At 40.1% G+C, this 20,007-nt stretch overlaps 1 protein-coding gene across 1 annotated transcript in view; it reads left to right on the top strand.

The window, feature by feature from the left end:
- Positions 1 to 563: 563 nt before the first annotated feature.
- Positions 564 to 20,007, top strand: part of LOC134866296 (dual specificity testis-specific protein kinase 2-like) — a 30,464-nt gene continuing 11,020 nt past the window's right edge. The window contains exons 1-6 of the mRNA XM_063886389.1: positions 564 to 959; positions 4,025 to 4,424; positions 5,952 to 6,071; positions 11,722 to 11,843; positions 14,616 to 14,664; positions 19,571 to 19,717. Coding sequence (XP_063742459.1) covers positions 4,302 to 4,424; positions 5,952 to 6,071; positions 11,722 to 11,843; positions 14,616 to 14,664; positions 19,571 to 19,717 — 561 coding nt within the window. The 5' untranslated portion in view covers positions 564 to 959; positions 4,025 to 4,301. The remainder of the gene's footprint in view (positions 960 to 4,024; positions 4,425 to 5,951; positions 6,072 to 11,721; positions 11,844 to 14,615; positions 14,665 to 19,570; positions 19,718 to 20,007) is intronic.

A 20,007-nucleotide genomic window follows, 5' to 3' on the forward strand; every position in this document is an offset into this window, starting at 1 on the left:
ATGGAATCTAAAAATAGCCGTTACATCTGAGGTTGCATTCAGGAGCTGAAACTGTCAACTTTGCAAGAAGTTTGCATGAAAACTCAAGTGTATGAAGTAGGTTGAGTTACGTCATATGAGAAAAAATACTATTTAATGACTACATTTTAAAAATGAAAAATATTACTTTTGTGTTAAAATGTATGTTGCTGTATGCATCTTTGCATCCCTATAAAGCACTGTTAACTGCAAGTATTAGAAGTGATGGACCACTAAAATGTGCAAATTGTAAAATAAATGTTATGTTAATGATTCTGTCGGGTGAATAATCTTTGTAAGTAAACTTCAAAAACCTCTCGTTTGAATTGAAATATTTACAACATGTTATTGTATTATTTTAAATACTCAATCTATATTATTGTTTTGTTATTTTAATGTATCAATATTATTATTATTGATAATATAATCATCATTATTATAATTAACCGTTTAAGGAGTTTAACACGCCTGGCAATTGATTGGTTAATCCACCTGCCAATCAAATGTGGGCGGGTCCAGTGGGAGTTTACTCGGGTGAGAGCGAAGAGACTACGGAGCTGTCAAACAGCAACAATCGCCTGAAATATTATCCCGGGCGGTCCAACAAACATCGTACTTTGCTCTTTTGTGGAAACAAGGACGACAGAAGCAGAATTCGATATCGCCTTATGCATTAACTCTAAGGAAATGTTGACTTTTAAACGGTTGGCCACGAAAAACTTCCTTTTGCTGTTTGTTGGTGGTTCTCAGGCTAATGTTTGTTAGCTCTTCGCTTAGCTCGAGTTTTGTTGACAAACTAGCGTTCCTTGCTAGTTTCTGAGCAGCTGCGTTTCCAGCTTCAGGGGGTCGCTTGCCGACTTGTTTTTTGGAGTGCTGTAAAGTTGGGAAAGGCATGGGTCCCATGAAGTGTTAATGCAAACATCTCCATGAAATGATAACAGGTAAGTCCGTTTTAAATCTAACAACGAGGAGAACATGATACTGATACATGATTGTACTTAAGGAATACTCTGTTACACGTAAAAGTCCTGTATTTAAAATGTTGCTGAAGTAAAACTGGGAGCACACACTTGGGGCAAGCATCTAACAGATTGACATTTTTAGATCACATGTATAATCACGTTTTTAGCAATAATTAAATTCGCTTTTCTTGCAAAGTCCTGCGTATGCCATATTATTTACACTGCGTAGGCCTATGTGTGCATGTCTTTGGTATTCAACCTGTTATCAGGCACATTGACACATTACTAATTGTGCTTCTTGCAGTTTTCAAGATAAGCCATTTAATGCTAGAGTCTTTTGGCATACACTAAATATAATTACATTTAGTCCAAACACTCAATACAAATAAAAGTATGACAAGGATAATTCACTTAACCAATCAAAATGAACAACTTTAAACATTATTAAGATATGTGCTCGTAAAACATTCCTACCAAATACCGGTTTCAGGTCAGGAATGCGTTAATATGACTTGTTGTATCAAGCTGTCTTGGCAGCATTAACTCATGAACTGTCTGTGGTATCCAGATAATGAGCAGGTTTTCTCCCTGCCCCATGGACTTGTTCATTAATTTAAACCCTTGAGGAATGACAGGTATGCAGTGGCTCATATATCTTTGCAATGCAACACAATAGAGTGTGGTCAGATAAGAGGCTTCTATTCACTTGTGTTGAATGTGACCTTGCTCAAATACTTGGTATAATTGCTCTTTTAGTGAATGGAGGTCCCTCAACTATTTCACTCACATGAGAAAGGTCAACAGATTAGTAAAACACAGAACATGTTATCAACAGACTCCTGAAAAGATCAGTGGATATTATCATGTTTAAATGATTTGGTTTATATTCATTTGTGATTCACATGCACGATATTTCTCAAAGTAACTGTCCCTCACACGCATTCACACACGCCCGTTAATACTTCTTGCCCTTCAGAGACACTCCTACCCTGGCTGCACCCTATCATTATAACGTCACTTAAGTTTTTGATTTATTGCTGACATTTTCTATTAGTCTGTAATCCAGCGGGACACAGCTGGATAGTGTTCAGTCCCCAACACTACTGTTAAAACATATGGCCTGAGGCTGCTTCGGAGAAGTCCCATCTGTTTTGGAGTAGCAACAAGCCACATTTTATAGACCGGCTTTAAAAATTCCACCCTTTTCCATGAAGAGGGCCTTTGCTGTGGTGTCTTAAATGCATGTCTTTTGGATATGTCAGCAACAGGGTATAGTTTAGAAACAAATATAGTTATGAACAGTGGTGGCATGCCTATTTTTTTCTGAACACTCACTTGCATCAAGATGATTTTCCTCAGCAACGTTCATATTGCTCATTAAGCTCAACATTACAGATGTGATATGATCCTATCTCTATTTGTACATTACGTTGTGTCTTAGGTCGTCTTCCCTGTAGTTTGGGATGTTTGTTTATCGGCTGATGGTACATGATGTCTGTTTACTGCAGAAGTGGGTGTCAGTTTACTGCTGTTGGTTAGAAACATCATCCTGAATGACGACTGATTCCCCCCCCCCGCGCTGTATCTTGTAGAATAAGAATTTTGCGTTCTTACTTGTTTGCATCATTTGCATCACTGAAATTCTAGTAAGCGTAGGAAGGTTGTGTTAGCTGGAATAACCACTGATGTGGGTGTGTGGGTACAGTAGCTCTTCTCTGTTGCTGCTGGCTGTTTTGAATCACGGTGGAATTTTATATCTTTTCTTGCTGACCTATTCTCGTCTCAGATACAATGAGAGAGAGCTCTCTGATCCTGCTGTGGGTCTGGATGGGAAAGCTGCTGAAATGAAAAAGAAAAGCCTCGGCCCTGGCATTTGTGGCTTGCATTTTTATTGGCTCTGGTACTTTTTATTTCTGTCGTACCACTTCAACAAGGCAGAAAATGAAGTGTTATTGCAGAGAAAAAGGATAGTGGAGGATGAAAAGCCTTTTAAGGATGTTGCTGGGACAGAGAATGATGTCAGAAGTTGTCCAGTAGATCTACAGCTCCTCTCTAGTCTAGTGTCTGTGATGTAATGCTGACGGTACACAGCAGAATCTGGCTGTCTCATATCAAAGCTGTTTTTAGTATCTGATCTCATAAGACCTCTCCTTGGCCTTGGATTGACTTTTGTGTTTCTGCCTTGGCTTATTAAAGGCCGGTTCAGTGTATTTCCTTTCATTTTGTACCCCATTTACTGGAACATGTTTACTGAATTGCACACATTTTTACATTTCTATATAACCCCTGTTATTACAGCTTTGTGTGGCACGTACATACATTTCAAGTTCATGACGGCAGGCTTTTCAGTATTAAAACCAATAGTGTGAACACACCATAACGTTTGCAAATTTGCTCACTGTGAGGCACTAGTACTTAGGAGTAGTTCAACATCAGAGGAAAAGTTAGTCATTGTTTACCTTCCATCATTTAAAGCAGGTAAAGTTACATTTCGACACTAGTGTAACTCTGCGTCACACACAGCTGAAGTGGATGAGAAAAGGGTTGCAGCTTTAGTGGAAAACACCCATCTATTATTATTTACCCATTAATCCGCTTATCCATTACAGTTGCTGTGCGGGGTTTGCCTCTGAGTAAACTAAAGTTATGTTTACAACTCGTCTAACTCACTAAATTAGAGGTTAATCCACTTTCTTTCATAGTAGAAAAGATATTCACGACCAGCGTCTTATCACCCAGATAGATCTTTCCCTGGAATAAAGTTAGATATGAATGCCACATTGTTTGAGGGTAAAGACCTTTAGTCATGGACCTCCTTTCCTGTTACCCTTTGTACCCTGCTGTTTTTGTTTTGGATGGCAGAAAGGTCCAGGACCTGAGCTATTCCTTGGCTAATCTCCCATAATTGGACAATCGGCCCCTATTACAGCCATTACATTTGGGCCTGTTGAGCAATAGTGGCTTGTCTCGTCCATCCTGAAGCACAGTCTGCGGCTGCTAATATTGACATTTATGATTATTAATTATTCTTTTTCCTTCTTTAGGTATCCAAGGGCTTTCTATACATCTGTCAAACATGTGAAAACGCTCTCATCCTGGTGTCCATCCAGTTACAAGCAGCAAGGAACCGGACAAGTAGGAAACATCCTGGATTTGCCAGTGTGTGTGTCGCCAGTTGAAACCTAAGTCTTCGTGCGTGACACATTTTCTCCCAGGAAACAAACTTAGTAAAGTCCCTGCTCCGCTAAAACAATCCTGTCCTCATGTCATGTGGGTACATCACAGAAAAAAACCCATATTACCCACATCATCTTTTACGCCATGGACCGGAATAAACGCAATTCCATCGCTGGGATCCCTACGCGACCCGAACGCATCAACGAGGACAGAGATGGCGTCGGAGGCGTAGGTGGCTTTGAGATGGGCATGGGCCCGCCTTCACAGGTCAGTCGCTGTATATTCTTCATTATTTATATTTACATGATACATTTCACAGACACAGGCTTGGGCTCGGATATGGAGAAAATCAGCTATCACAATCTTCTGAGCAAATAAATACCCTGATATTGATCTTGGGTCAATATTGTAGGATTGATTGATTGATTGATTGATTGATTGATTGATTGATTGATTGATTGATTATGATAAATAAAGATCATTAGGTATGGATATAATTGCTAAAAGGGTTTAAAGTAAATAAAAGTAATTAATAGAACAGCTGAAAGTACATAACTTCACTGTAGTGTCGTCTTTAAAACCAGAATAAAATAAAGATGTTGAGAGAAAGATCTGTTGTTGATTTCAATACAATATCTATATTTATTCCCCACCTCTAGTGCAGAGCGTACATACTGTAACAGTATACAGGGTTCCTCTTCTTGCATATTAAAGGTTAGAAAAAGTCTATAAATAATTCATTCCCACTTTCCTAATAGCTCTGGATGGAGAAACAAAACGTGTGGAGTTCTGAGCCAATGAAAACAATCATGTCTCTGGGACCCGGGTTGGTTGTTGTCCACAGTCAGGAGGTAGAATCAGTCATACATTATGAGAGGTTTCGAGGATTGATATTGTTGTCGCCAAATGTTCTGATAAAGATTGTTGTTGTTTGTACTACTAAACAACGTGCCATCAATGGAGCATTTGTGTTCACACGAGAGGAATATAAACCGATATAAACTAAAAACATCATATTTTTCAATGTCTCCCGAGCTATTGTGTACAAATTGTTTCGTAGTTGAGCAACAAAGATTAAAGATTATTTGTCAGTTCTCTTACACTGTTGATTGAGTTCACTACTTTTTGTCTTAAAGAGGCCCTATTATGCTCTTTTGAGTTTTCCCTGTAGTGTGTGATAACGTTTTTTGTGCATGTTAATGGTCTACAAATGCTTAAATCCCAAAGTTCCCTCCAGAAGGAGTTTGTCTCACCCACACTCTCCCCCCCGCCTGAAAAACGCCACCATTGGACTCCTTTCTTTACTTCCGTAACATAGGGACATCACTATGTAACACTCATGCTTCTATTGGTCGGCACTCAAACACATTTTATATGATAGGCTAAAGCTCGGGATCTCTTCCAAACAGTTGACCAATCACAACAGAGCCGGCCAGTTAACCAATCAGAGCAGACTGGGCTCTGGTTTCAGACAGAGGGTGAAAGAGGAGCTGCAGCACAGGCAGTATGAGAAACATAAAGAGCTTTTTGAACATTAAAGCATGGAGACGGTAGAGGAAGAACATACAAATCTGGATCTGAAAATCAGCACAATAGGGCCGCTTTAAGTATGTGATGCAATTTTGGACCCTGAACATATTTCCGTTGCCAACGCTGAGGCTATGTACCTCTGCATGTGTTAGTTTGGGTACACACTAGAGTCCATGTTTTCTTCTTCAAGGGTTCAACGGTTGTGCGGTTTCCTTGAGATATGATCTTAACGTGTTGAAATGAGTCTGTTCTTGTCTTCTCCAGGTGGGCAGGGTGTGGCCCTCGTCCTACAGAGCTCTCATCAGTGCCTTCTCCTGTCTCACACGCCTTGATGACTTCACCTGTGAGTGGATCGGCTCGGGATTCTTCTCTGATGTCTTCAAAGTGGGTGGAGATTACTATAACTTTTCTTTCCTGGGATTCCTCAGGCTGTCCTTGACTGTCTGCCCTCTTCTATCCCTTTGTTCTGTTTTTAGATCCCATTTTTGTTATTAATGCCTCACTGTCCGTCCATGGTGTTTTATAATAGACCAGACAGACATTAGATAACACATAATCATTTGACCTCCTCATTATCGATTTGGTTTTTCCCCTGCTGCGTGACAAAAGTCATGCAAGTGCCTTTTATGCAATGGTCATGATTACTAGTCACAGGAATAAAAAGGGAACTTGTTTTGCATGGACTTCCAGAGGAAAATTGCATTTCTATGAGGTTAAACTATTGAAGCCCTTTTTCCATTTCATTTGATCGTGTCAAGTTGATACGCTTGGCGAGTCAAAGGCTGATTTTTTTCTGGGCTATCTTGGTCTTCACTCACCAGTGTTTTCTGGACATTTTTAGGTCAAGTTAGACTGCGATCACTTCAAAGACATCACTTGCACACGGAGTTGTTAACCCTGTTAGTTTGTGTCTTATCCCTCCAGACATGTGAGTGGAAGTCACACATGCATGTTTGGTGTTATTAGTGTGGTCGGTTAGGCTGAGTGAGTCTTGAAACCAGCATCAGCAAATACATTTTAGCTCCCTTATTTAGTCTTTTTGCCAAGAGCTCTATGACTATAGTTCAGTGTATACAGCAGTGTGAACAGACCTCTCACCTTGGAAATAGCTGCACAAAGGATCGATAATGGCCTTGATGGACTGATAGCTTTTTATTGTTGTGACTTCTGGATGCACACCACTGCGTACATGCAAGACTGACCCCGTGTTATGTAAAGGGTTAACACACAGAATCAACTTCACAAGTATGGGGGAAGGGTTGTGGCCCCTCTATACGTGAAGGAGAATAATCTGATTAATTGAAATAATGCCCTCGATGGACGACATTAATCCAGGCTCAGTCTCAATTCACTTATTTTTTCATATCAAATTGGAGTTTAAATAACAAGTCTTTAGATGTTCCTTGTCACTCTTTGTGTGTTTGAGTTGTATTATGGTCTGAGCGCAGGATAATAAGCCTTCTACTGTTACAGTGACGCTTCAATGTATGGTGAACTTGTTTGATATTGAGTTTCCATTGTGTTTCTCTCTCACGCTACTTCCTAGGGTTGGAATGATTGATGATAATGATGATTGTTCCTGACAGCTGTTGGGACTGCCCAGGCTAATCTTAAAGATCTGTATTTAAGAAAAACAGGGTATCTCCTAAAGATTTTGTAAAGCATATTTAAGAAAAGTGTTTATTTAAACCTTTTGTGATCTGTGAGACAACAGTTTGTAAACTCTGGAGCGTATTCAGAACTGACATCACCACAGGGGAAGTAACAGCACAGGAATCAGAATTGAGGCAGCCAGTGATAATACAACTTTAATTAGGTACATATTATCACACAACAGTGGTGTCGTGCTCTTTGTTTAATGATATCCACATTTACAGCATGTATCAGTGAAACCGTGGCCATGGTAGATTAAACTGCTGTTTTTACTCTTGTGTTGCCGTTTTAAAAACTGCTTTTCAACTTTAGTATTTAGTTTGCACTCGGGTGAAGAGTAGCTGTCTAAATACTGTCCAAAACACTCTGCCATATCAGTGAAATGCTGACTTCTCCATCGATATTATCTCAAAAACAAAAACACTTGGAGACTAAACCTTGACTCTATGCCATTATAAACACTGTCGGTCACACACTGTTCAAGACACGTTATTAAACTGTAGAAAAACAACTATTTATTAGTAGGAGAGTAGAGTGCCTGTTTTAATCTATACGTAGCTTTATAATTTAATACATTCTAGTATATAATATATTTAGATCATCGTTTATTTGATTCAAAAGGTGTGAAAACACTGTGATGGAAGCAGCTTGTCTCCAACTTATTCTACATCTCGGATGGACCATTTAGGTACATATTCTGACCACCTAATCCAAATTAAACTCTTCTAAATGTTTGGAGAAAGACTTACATTTCCAAGAAACATAATCAAGCTTGGTAGACCGTGCTTCCTCTGCCTGTGGTTGGGTAATGGAAATATCTGTTAATACCTTTTATTCTGCGAGAGACAGGAATGCATAGGTAAACAGAGAGAGAAGAGGAAATGGAGCAGAATGATGAAAAGCTTAAAGTCAAGGAGGATGACAGACAGAGACGGGAACAAAAAGGCGGTGAAATTAATGGTGACAGAGGTTGAGGGTAAGAGGAGGAGGAACTGGAGGGGCAAAAAGCTTCTGATGTTAAGGAGATGTGGTACGCCTGTTGAAAAGGATCAAAAATGGGGGACATTTTTGGAATACAGTTCTGGAGAAGATTGATTCAGAGGTTTGATAGAGCCTTGGTTTCGGGGGAGGAGGAGAACAGGGAGAAAGGGTTTTGAAGACACTGGGGGTATATTTTCCAGAAATGAGCAGTTTGAAGAAGACGATGTGTTGATGAGGTGAGGGTGCAAGAAGGTCAGCAAGGTAAAAAGACGAACTTGGGGTTGACTGCTGGGGGAGATGAGGATTAGGGACGTCGGATTGTTGGAGGCCACAGAGTGGAGTGGAAAGAGAGGGATCAGGAATACATGCAGATGGGGGGGATGTGAGGAGTGAGGAATGGGGGGTCGGAGGAGGATAGAGGGATGTGGGGGAGGAGGCCTTCAGAGGAGTGGCCATCTGTTGTTTCGGCTGTCCTGTGGTGGAGACTGCCGGCTCCTATAGCCAGGCCCCTTCCTTTGAACTTGAACAGAGCGATGTCTGTGTGTGTGAGACAGAAACACAGAGAGAAGAAGCAAAGAACACTCCTCAAATCTGAATTAGGGATTTAGAGGTATTGACAAAAACTGTGATATCTAACAAATGACTTGCTGAGCTCATGTTAGTGATACAGATATATAGGGTAAATAATCCAGAGACTCTTCATTCCCACATTCATACTTGTTGTTGCTGTTTTTGAAAACTTGTGTACAGTAACAGGCTTTCTCTCTTATACTTTTATTTTAGTTTATATGACAAAAAAAAAGAGAAAATCCACAAGTTTTTAAGAATAATTTGACTGAAAGCAACCGTTGTTTTATTAAGGTTATCCCTAATATTGCTATTGTTAGCTATTCTTCAGGCCCCAATAATCGTGAATGAAACATGATATCATAGTAAAAGTCTTCATCTGTAATAAACCCATGATCCTTTATGGTTTTTCTACCAAACCCTGATATTGAAGTATAGCCACATTTCTGTCCTTCACCTGTCATTGTTGATGAATCATATATAACCCACGTTGACCTTTTTCCGTCGCTCTGTCCCCTTCCTGCTGAAAGTGATACTGCCCATCCATTGTGCCGTTCTCCAGTGTACTGTGGCTCTGATGATGGAAGACAGCCATTGTTAGAAGATGATGTAAAGCTGCCCACTGTTGTTCTGAAAATGACTCACAGACTTTAGTGGAATTTAACAAGTATATTCAGGCAAGAACTAGTTTAGCACAAATTTGAGATACTTGTACTTTGATAAATTCTTTCCATGAAATACAACTCCACTCCACTACCTCTCAGAGGCAAATAATGAACTTTTGACTCGACTGCATTAATCTGATGGCTTTGGTTACTTTTTAGATTACAATAATTCAACCTCTTCCTCCCTCCTGTATTTCCAAATGAAGTGGAGAAGTTAAAATGATCACAACCTTAACGTACTACAGACGCATCAGGTAACATTTTACTATATTTTTTACTTCCTTTTCCTGATAGTACTTAAGGACTTTTGACCTGTAATCAGATGTATTTTCACAGTGTCATATTACTATTTTTAATTAAGTAACAGATCCAAACTCTTCTCCAACCTTTCCAGGGATTTATTCTGAGCAAAACTTGTCCTTTAGCTATTATTGTTCTTGAATCATAAGCTTTAAATGCATGTAAAACAGTGTTTTTCCCTAATGTAAAATAGTATGCACAAGCCTCTCGACAGTGACACAATTGTTCTGTGTTTGGTTGTGGACGTAAAATAAATGTACTACATTTTTGGGGGGATTCTCCTATTCTGTTTACATAATTTACCTCCAAATGATGTAACACCACTTATTGTTAAGGGACACATAATTAAACATGTCTAGTCATCTGTTATTATTTCCGTAACACACTGCATCACGACGCCACATTAGCAGCACTGACACCTTTAATTATTTACTTCATGTCTGCTGTGGTTAAAGTAAACAAGCTGTTGATGTATAATGTTCAAAGTGCAGGCAGATAGATAACCCCTTAGCTGTCATGCTAATGTGACTGAGCTCTGTTTTGCATCATGTATGTGATGCTTCTGAAAGATTTCATGTCCTCTTGATAATGTTTGAATATGCTCTTTGTTGCTGAAGGCTCAGAGGGATCAGCTCCTCACACTGCTGCGTTAAAGTTTCCCCGGGCGCTGCACGATAGCTGCCCACTGCTCCTAGTACTAGGATGGGTTAAATGCAGAGGACTAATTTCACTGTGTGTGCTCTGCTGTGTGCATGTATGTGACTAATAAAGAGGGTTTCATCCTCCGATTCTATCTATCTAAAGCTGCATCATGGTCTAATTATGGTTCTGCAGTCAGGAAGTGAGCGAGCAAGTGTTTGCTGCAGCTCCGTCTTCTGATGCCTTCCGTGCTTTGCTGGTTGATATATTTCCTACTTGTATGCATATCAAGGTGTCAAGCAGAAACCAAATTCTTGGTATTTGGTGAACGGAGTCACGCAGTCGCTAAGACCTGCGGTGTGAAGACTTCAGGGTCACTTTACAAATTCTAAAAGGCGATACGGGCTATAAAGAGACAAACAACATGGGCCGTCTTTCTGTAATGATACCCAACATGTAGAGCGAGTAAACTCTTTATAAGCTGCATTAAAGGGATGGACTCTGTTTTTGCAAAGGCCTTCTTTGCTTTATTAAATGAATGCACTACTTTTAAGACTTCTTTAATCCCAGTTCTCTTCTGTTTTTTCTGTGAAACAACATTTACTGAAACCAGTCAATGTTTACATCGAACATTGGCTTATTTTTTATATTTTGTAATCTCCATTTATAACTTAGCAATATCATTACCCTGGCATACATCTGAGAAACAGAACAACCTCACTTCACTTGCTGTAGCCAAATGTGTTTCAAAGAGGAAGAGCTTCAGTGTTGTCTGCATGTTGTGACCTGTCCAGAGTATTATCTTGCCTTCCACACAAGGCATGCTGGGATAGCTCCACCCAACCATGGATAGATGCATGGTTATACCACCACTATCGAACGGTTGGATGGAAACTGAAATCCCAATGCACCATAATAAAGAATTGATCGTGCAGCTCTGGATCGACTACTTTGTCCTCAGCAGTCCCTGACCTCATTTCACTTCTCTTTTATTACCCGCCTGCTTCCTCTGTTTTCCTGCTGCATATTATCATTATTATTCACATGTTTTCATTAAGGCATAGTGACGTTCAAATGCTTTCACAGTGACCCGAGTTAAATGGGTTTATTTAAAGTTTGTGCAGCCACCATAAAACAGTTCATTAGTTCTTAGGATTCAGCCTCTCTTCGGTTACACTCCACTGTATTTGCAACTTGTTAAAATGTGACTTCCTTTGACTGTTTTGCAGGTTCGTCATCGAGCCACAGATCAGGTCATGGCTATGAAGATGAACAAAATCAGCAGCAACAGAGCTAACATGTTGAGAGAAGTCCAGCTCATGAACCGGCTCTGCCATCCCAACATACTCAGGTGGGTAACCGAAAAATGGACACGTGTATTATGTCAAAGGGGTTTACGGAAAGAAATCAAATTGATTAAGAAAATATTGATTTGTAATGTTAATTTCGAGCTCATTCTACAGTAAAGAACCACCTGACACCATTTAAATGTATCTTATAAATCAAAATAACTTCGATGTTACTCCTTTTTGTTGTTTACTTGATTATTGCATCATCACACTACATCAGCTACATGATTGACCCTGGTGTAAGAGACTAATCACCTGTTGTGTATCACTGTTCCATAACAAGTTTTCCGTAATATTATTTAAGGCTTTACAGTTTAGGTCTAACTGCTCACAGTAAATGAAGAGTAAATCCTTGACTTGTTATATTAGTCTTTAGCTTTAACACCTGCAACTTTCAGTTCTTAAATATATATTATATTAATGTCTGCCTCTGCCTCTTAGCTCTCACTTGCTGAGTCTGTGGTTGTGACCTGTTTCCTTTGGGGTTGGTGGGAAACTGTGTCAAACGCAGAGCCTATTAACAATGGGTTTTTAAGCTGCCAGCTCCTGTTAGAGCTGCAGCAGCTGCCTGAAGGCAAAGAGTGAGGAGGACCCTTTCAAGGCTATGAACAATCAGGTTAATATTTTAGAGATTTACAGTCAATCATTGGTCAGACTAAAGAGGACTAGCATGATTCACTGTAAGCCCCTTAAGCCTGGCACTGAGGTCCTGAAGTGACACTGCGTTTTTTGGCTCTGTTCCTTTTGTACATCTCTGACTTAAGACGATGCATCATTTAACTGAATATTTTGTGAGCTCTTTAAACCTCAGTACCAAAAGCAAAGACAGCCAAAATATGATCAGACCTAGTGGAAGTTATTTTGAACAAAACTTCTCATTAAGTCATTAAGATACTGAAATTGGAAGCTTTAAATGCAATGAAATCAGTGTTTATTTCATAATGCTATATAGTATGCACACGCCTCTTGACCGCAACACAATTATTCTTTGTGTTTCATTGTTTGGCAGTGAATTTAAAACAATTTCCTCATTATTTAATGCTTTTAACTGAAGCAATATGCCTTTTTTCCAAGTTCCTAGACTAGTTTAATTAGTTAACGGTCTTATTAAAATGATAATCTGGTATTTTTAATGCATATTAACCCAGAAGGTCTCTTTAGGAAGCAGTCGGCTCGTAGTTTATCAAGCACAATGCCGCACACAACTTTCTAATTACCTTAAAAGCAAAGTTTTCCAATACACTTAATGTCCTTTGTATTATTGTACCCCGCCCCCCCTGTATTTAAAAGGTGCTCCACTTACAAACAGGCCTTGAGTTTTACGACAGGAAAAGGAAAGGATTCCACTAAATAAAACTTTATAGAAATGAGAATACAAATGATCCCAGAAGAGAAACTTTTTTTGTAGTAAACACATTTTCTGTCACATTCTGCCATGCGCTCCAGGCTGGGAGAGTGTGTGTGTTTATGAACATGCACATACATGCATAGAAATGTGTGTGTGTGTGTTTGTGTACTCGTGCACACACACACACGTACAGCATCTTTTACAATGCCATCTTTGTTAAACCCAGTGGAGTGTGAGTGTGTGTGTGTGTGTTCGTTAACAGGCCGACACTGAGGGGTTCATTGTTAGCTAAAACCCAACGAGGACCCACAAAGATGACCTTCAGAATTACGAGGCCCTTAACGCCGCTCTCGGACAAAGTTGGTTTACATGTTGCTCTGCACACTTTGTTTTGTTTTCGCTGAAGTTGTGCACGGTCCTCTGGAGGTTAACGATGTTTTCCAACCTTTTGGGCTTAAAAACACATCTAAAACTTTGCGAGTCGAAGCTCCTGCTTGTGTTTTTATTAAGCACGATTGATAGGCCAGGTAGAGGCAGAAATGGAAGGAATGCAGGTGAAGTAACTGAGCTGTTATTATCCTCCTGTTAACAGACACTTATCACTTGTCTGGTCTTGCTGCAGGAATCTTAATCTTTTCTTAACTACTCTTCCTGCTTTCCCTGTTTACTCACACAGAGAAGGTCAAGCTAGTTTTTTGTTTCGATGTTTCAACATTATTGTAATCTATATGACCCTGTAGACGCGTGGGTGCTTGAACTAAGCAAGGCGTTTTTGTTCATATGCACAAAAGCTAGAGCGTAGATTTGGCAATGACAATCTTCTACTCAACATAGAAAGAAGACAAAACATGGATCAAATACGTTGGAGATATAAGGGCAATATGTGCATATAAATTAGAATAAAAAGTTAAAACAAAATGCTAAATTAAATACCTTGTGAGTTTTGAAGACATGTCTGTGTGTCAGCCTCAATTGTGTGATTCAATTAGGTCACATTCAATTGTATTTATTTGTCTCAAAGATTAACTCGTGTCTTTTATTTGCATTTCAATAAATTAATTGGTTACAAGTCTTACTGTAGATAACAAAATGAACGCTTACATTCATTCAATAACTACAGATCAGAAAAGGAGAAGTAAGAAACATAATGATTGACAATCACTCATAAGAATAACCGACACATACCCGGTCATTATTAATGTTTCGTCGATCTTCTGTCCCCGTCTTTGATCAGAAATATGAACTCTATTTCTTATTCTCATGGTTATTTCTTCCATCCCATTCATGTCATTTACTAGATTCCTCCATTGTGAGCTAATTTAGTTATTACTGTATCTTTAATCCAGTTCCTCGTAAGTCGTTTAATACATTGCTCCTACATTCTCAAACCATGACCTTATGAAAATCTCTTGCATGTGTTTTGCAGGTTCAAGGGTGTGTGCGTCCATGAGGGCCAGCTCCACGCTCTGACAGAGGTAGGAAACACACCATTTCACATTAAAGCATCTGAAAAACATACAGTGTGTGTGTTAGATCAAAGTGTGTCCACTAATGAAAGGTAGAGCTCTGATGTTCTGCATCACCTTCTGAACTCACGCACCCGTGTGTTTGTAAATGTTCAGGTGAACATCACGTCACCAGTGAACCCAACACAGAAACACACTGGTCTGTAATTGTGGAAAACCAAAAGAACTCAATGTTCCTAAGCATATATATAAAGCACTTGGGCTGTGTTTTTATTTGTGTGTGTGTGTGTGTGTGTGTGTGTGTGTGTGTGTGTGTGTGTGTGTGTGTGTGTGTGTGTGTGTGTGTGTGTGTGTGTGTGTGTGTGTGTGTGTGTGTGTGTGTGTGTGTGTGTGTGTGTGTGTGTGTGTGTGTGTGTGTGTGTGTGTGTGTGTGTGGAAGAGAGAGAGAGCGAGAGACAATTTGATATAGGCAGCTAATAAAATTCTCTAGAGATAATGTGAGGACACCATTAGGGTTTCAGTGAGCGAGGTTTCCAGGCTGCACACTGCCTATATTTAACGTGTGTATGTCTGTGTGTGTGTGTGTGTGTGTGTGTGTGTGTGTGTGTGAGAGAGAGAAGGAAATAGCAATATCCTTCTGTTTTTAAGTAGAAAATATGAGAATTTAACTGCTGCTTTAAATATTTGTTCAATTAAATGTTTGTTTTTGGGAGTTTTTGACTGTTAAACACAAACACACATCAACATAAATGCTTCACCTTGGACTCTGGAACATTGGGATGGATTTTTCTTTATATTTTTATTATTTTGTCATTTAGTTTCTTGCTTTCTCCCCCTGCTGGTAATGCACAAAATGTACTTTTTATTAATTTATGGTTAAATTAATGTTTTAATTAGACGTCCTGAGCTCTTCTAGAGTATATGCTGTGGCCTATATGTTCACACTCAGAATACACAATCACACGTTCATAATAAATGCACACACGTCCATACATTCAACAGTTGAACCGGGGTCTCAGGAGGCATCTCTGTGAACTCTTTAGTGTGGCAAATGCATGTAAATGTGCAACAAAACACACAATTCATCCTCTGTGAAGAAAGCAAACACTGTTAAAGGAGCTTCCAGGCGCACGCACATGTCTGCGATTACACTGTCGCTCAGTGAATGTGCTTATTGTAGCCTCGACAGACAAAGACAAACATCAACTTTCTGCAGTTGCATAAGAGACGCCACTTATGCCAAATTACACACACGCACGCATGTTTCCTCCTATGCTGTGATTGCAAAGTCAATCCATGCATTGTATAACACACACACACATGAACACACGCTCGCCCGCTGCGGTAGGTCTTCTTTTCCCGCTGCGGGGTAAACAGATCCTGTTGTGTCGTGTCAGGGCCGAGCTGAATGCTCTGACCCTGCGAGCCGGCTCATGCTGTTTTGTTACCTGACCCCCACTATGAGGCCGCGTTCAGAGGAAGTGGAGAATTACGATACTGCTTGGCCCCCGAGCTACTTCTCGCCGTCTCCCACACACAGGCGCGTGCAGACAACCTGAACAAAGGCTAAATCAATCTGATGGATTCACTTATAATGATGTCATCATTAAGAAAAGCCAAAGATTGTGCAATCTCACAGCTTTTGGACAATGCTGCATGTATTTTCTAAGAAGCCAAACCCATGAGGCTGTTATCCGAGTAGTGTTCCCTCTGATTTTAGTTTTATTGGTCAGCTCAGATTCAGTCTTCTCAGGCCATGTCGAGCTCTGAGGTGTATCAGCATTTCTTTGAGCACTGTTTACCAAGTGCTGCCGTGTAATCATTACCTCACTGGCTCTGACCAGCTCTATTTTTACGGTGTCATTGTCCACAGCTTAACTGCATACAAGACAGTGATTTTACAATGTATATATTTCTGTTTTGATCTTGGCATATCACGAAGCTTATGGAATTTTCCTGCAATCGTTACAATGGTATGAAGCATGATTGTTCCAGGTATCCCGGGCACCCAGGTTTTTCATCTAGACCCCCCAAGCATTTTTTTGTCTGAATCTCGATGTAGTTCACGTTATAGGAAATGCTCCTACAATTATAATCTGTGCTAATGGTTTTTCCTGACCCATGCTAGGATTATTCTGCAGTTTGAAGCAGTTCCTGGCAGCAAACAAGGATCCTTTTGTTTGAGTCTTTCCAGGGTTTTTAACCTGAAACAGGGACAGTGAAGCAGCGGAATTTCCGCCCAGCATATGTCTCTCATTTCCTAAGCAATCTAGGATAATACACACTCATGGTGAGGCACGGATGTAACGCTCAAATGTGTGCAATGTTGTGTGATTATCCTGGGATATCGACTTATCATGGGCATGAGCATGAATCCAGGGAAGACTTTTTTTAGAGGCTCTTTCAAAATGTCTCTTCATCGACTTTCTTTCAGTTGCAGGTGCACTCCTCCACTAAACTATGTGATTAGCATATCGGACCAGGCTCCCTTTGCACTTCTGCGTACTCTTTCAGCGTGAGGAAACAATGGGTGCTGTTTAGATCCTAAATGAGATGATAAAGGAATGATGTCGGATGAGTTGTAATTGTCTCCAGAGGTTTTTCCCATCTCAACCAGGCAGATGACAGATGTTGAATTCTGTGCCTTCTGAGGAATTAGTTTGACAAATACTCTAATCCTCTGATGTCTTGAATAGGGTCTTTATGTGTGTGTCTGTCAGAACAATTGATGGTATAAAACTGCAAGGAAAGCAACATTTAGGGCGTGTTTTTAAATAATTATAATACAAACATTGTGGGGTATAGACATCTGGAATAGCTTTTCATACCAAATACTGTACCTCTATGGATTGCTTAAAAATATGCCTGAACAATGAGCACTGTTTGATGCCCCCTTATTCATATCCATATTGTTTTGTTTATCCGTGTTGTTTTATTCTGAAATGTTGCCGTTATTTTTTAATTTCGATTATTTTTTATTATATATTATTTATTAGATTTTGGAAATCTGGAATATTGGAATATTTTTATTGAATGTTTACTGTTGGATCTGAAGACAAACAGTGCTTCTAAATAGTCTCAAAAAAGACCTCCTATCTCCATCAGTTTACATTCTAGTGAAAACAGACATCTACAGACATTATATAACATACTTCAACTTCCTGAGCTAACTGTATCACAATGAGTGTTGGCAAAGCATGTTCTCCTCAGTAGTGATCCGTGGCTCTGATCCTAAGTAAATCTACTCTGCAACAAGCCAGTTATATTCATAAGGAAACCTTCTTGAAGACGGCATTGATTGAACACATCGTCATTGCTCTTTAGGGGCTGAATCATCTCAGTACTTAGGATCTGAGTGGTCTTCAGAGCTGAGGGATGTAAGTCTGCATTTAGCTGCAAAAGGCACGCAGAGCTTAGGAGAAATAAATGGGTTTTGTTGTAGAAAGGCCTCTCATCGACTTAGATCTTTTTTAAATGTTATCATCGTCTTGTTGATCTAACACCTTAACCATCCATACAGACTAACTGTTAAAAAACATGCTAAAGTTTCTGGAAATAAGAATGAATCTGGGTTCAGTTAATTCAATCGCGTGAAGAAGTGGAGACATCCTCCCCTCGCCCTCAGCCCCCTGCGTCCTAATTCTCAGTCTCAGTCATACCGGTAACCACAGCTAAACCAGACCATCCCTTTATCCCATCTCAGCTCTATCTAGTTAACGACTAGTTGTTCGTGATATGCGGACGTGAGATTAGTGCGTCTGTGTGTTTGCATGCAAGAAGCAAGGTCAGACGAGTTACTCTGGATCAAAGCTGACAGACACAGTGAAAGACCCCGGATACTTTTAAACCCCTTGAGCTGATTTGCCGTCTTGGCTGCCCGCTCTGCAGCCTGATCAGACGCTTCCCATTCACGCATGTATGAAACTAGCGGCCTGTTTCATAATCTGACAGCCAGATTTTTAAATGCAGCCGATTGCTCGATACACCAGCCAGCCCCCAGGCCGACCACCCGCCCGCCTGTAACCCAAACAACCCTGCACTCTGTGAGCTAAAAGGGGAGTTGGTTTGTGTAATGCAGTTAGTAATGACCTTTCGGTAGATAAGCGTGTCACCAGTTCACCAATGATTTTTCAAGTCATCTAACCAGTCTGCGGTTTCTGTCACTGGAAACAGAGAGCTGCTATAATTGCAGTATTCACGCCACATTAGCCATATCTAAAATTGAGTTTCTGCGAAATATGGTTTCACATCTACAGAGCTAAAAAAACGATAGACAAATGCAGAAATGCTGTCAATCAATTCATGTTTTGAGGAAGCACGTGTGATGTTCAATTTCTTTCTTTCATGGAACAGCACCATTTTTTATAAAGAGGCCCTGTGATGCTTTTGGGGTTTCCTTTTCCTGCAGTGTGTTTTTGTGCATGTAAATGGTCTTCAAAGGCTAAAATCCCTGTGTTCCGTCCAGAGGGAGTTTCTCTCCCACACACTCCCCCCGCTGCCTTAAATGCCTCCATCAGACTCCTTTGTTTACTTCTGTACTTCATTGCTACATCACTATGTAACACTCACGTTTCTATTGGCTAGCGCTCCAACACATTGTACATGATAGGCTAAAGGAGCCGGCCAGCTAACCAATCAGAGCAGACTGGGCTCTGGTTTCAGACAGAGGGTAAAAAGAGTAAAAACAGCACACAGAAAAATAAAGAGCTTTTTGAACATTAATGGAGCATGGAGACATGTCCCAGTAGAGACACTAAATACCAATATGAACCTGAAAATGTGCAGAATATGGTACATTTAATTTGAAAGACTTATGTTATATACATTTAAGTAATCAGTTCCTTTTATAGTGTGTCAAGTGTTTTGTTGATATTTACCCTTTTATTCATCTGTGTTTCTACTTCTCTTTCTCCAGTACATAAACGGTGGAAACCTGGAGCAGCTTCTAGACGGAAACAAACATCTGAGTTGGCCCATGAGGGTGAAACTGGCCTGCGACATCGCCAGCGGCCTGGCTTACTTGCACTCCAAAGGCATATTCCACCGGGACCTCACCTCCAAGGTAAGCTACACGGGCTAATTGGTCGTTAAGAGGAGGAACCCTCGCTATAAATAGAACAGCAGGCGTTCTTGTGTAGCAGTGTTTCCTTGAGGAGATTATTGTCCAGCACATATTCAAATATTCTCTGTTGACGACTCCATATCTGTGCTTGGTTCCAGGATAATGTGCCAAACTCTGTATTTAGATTTGGGTTGGATGCAAATGTTAAGGATGCTAGGCTTCTTAACACTTGCTCTCTCACTCTTAGCCCCATTAACCTCTCTGTAAAGAACACAGTGTCACAGTCAGAT

This window comes from Eleginops maclovinus, chromosome 6 (genome assembly GCF_036324505.1).
Source record: "Eleginops maclovinus isolate JMC-PN-2008 ecotype Puerto Natales chromosome 6, JC_Emac_rtc_rv5, whole genome shotgun sequence".
NCBI lineage: Eukaryota > Metazoa > Chordata > Actinopteri > Perciformes > Eleginopidae > Eleginops > Eleginops maclovinus.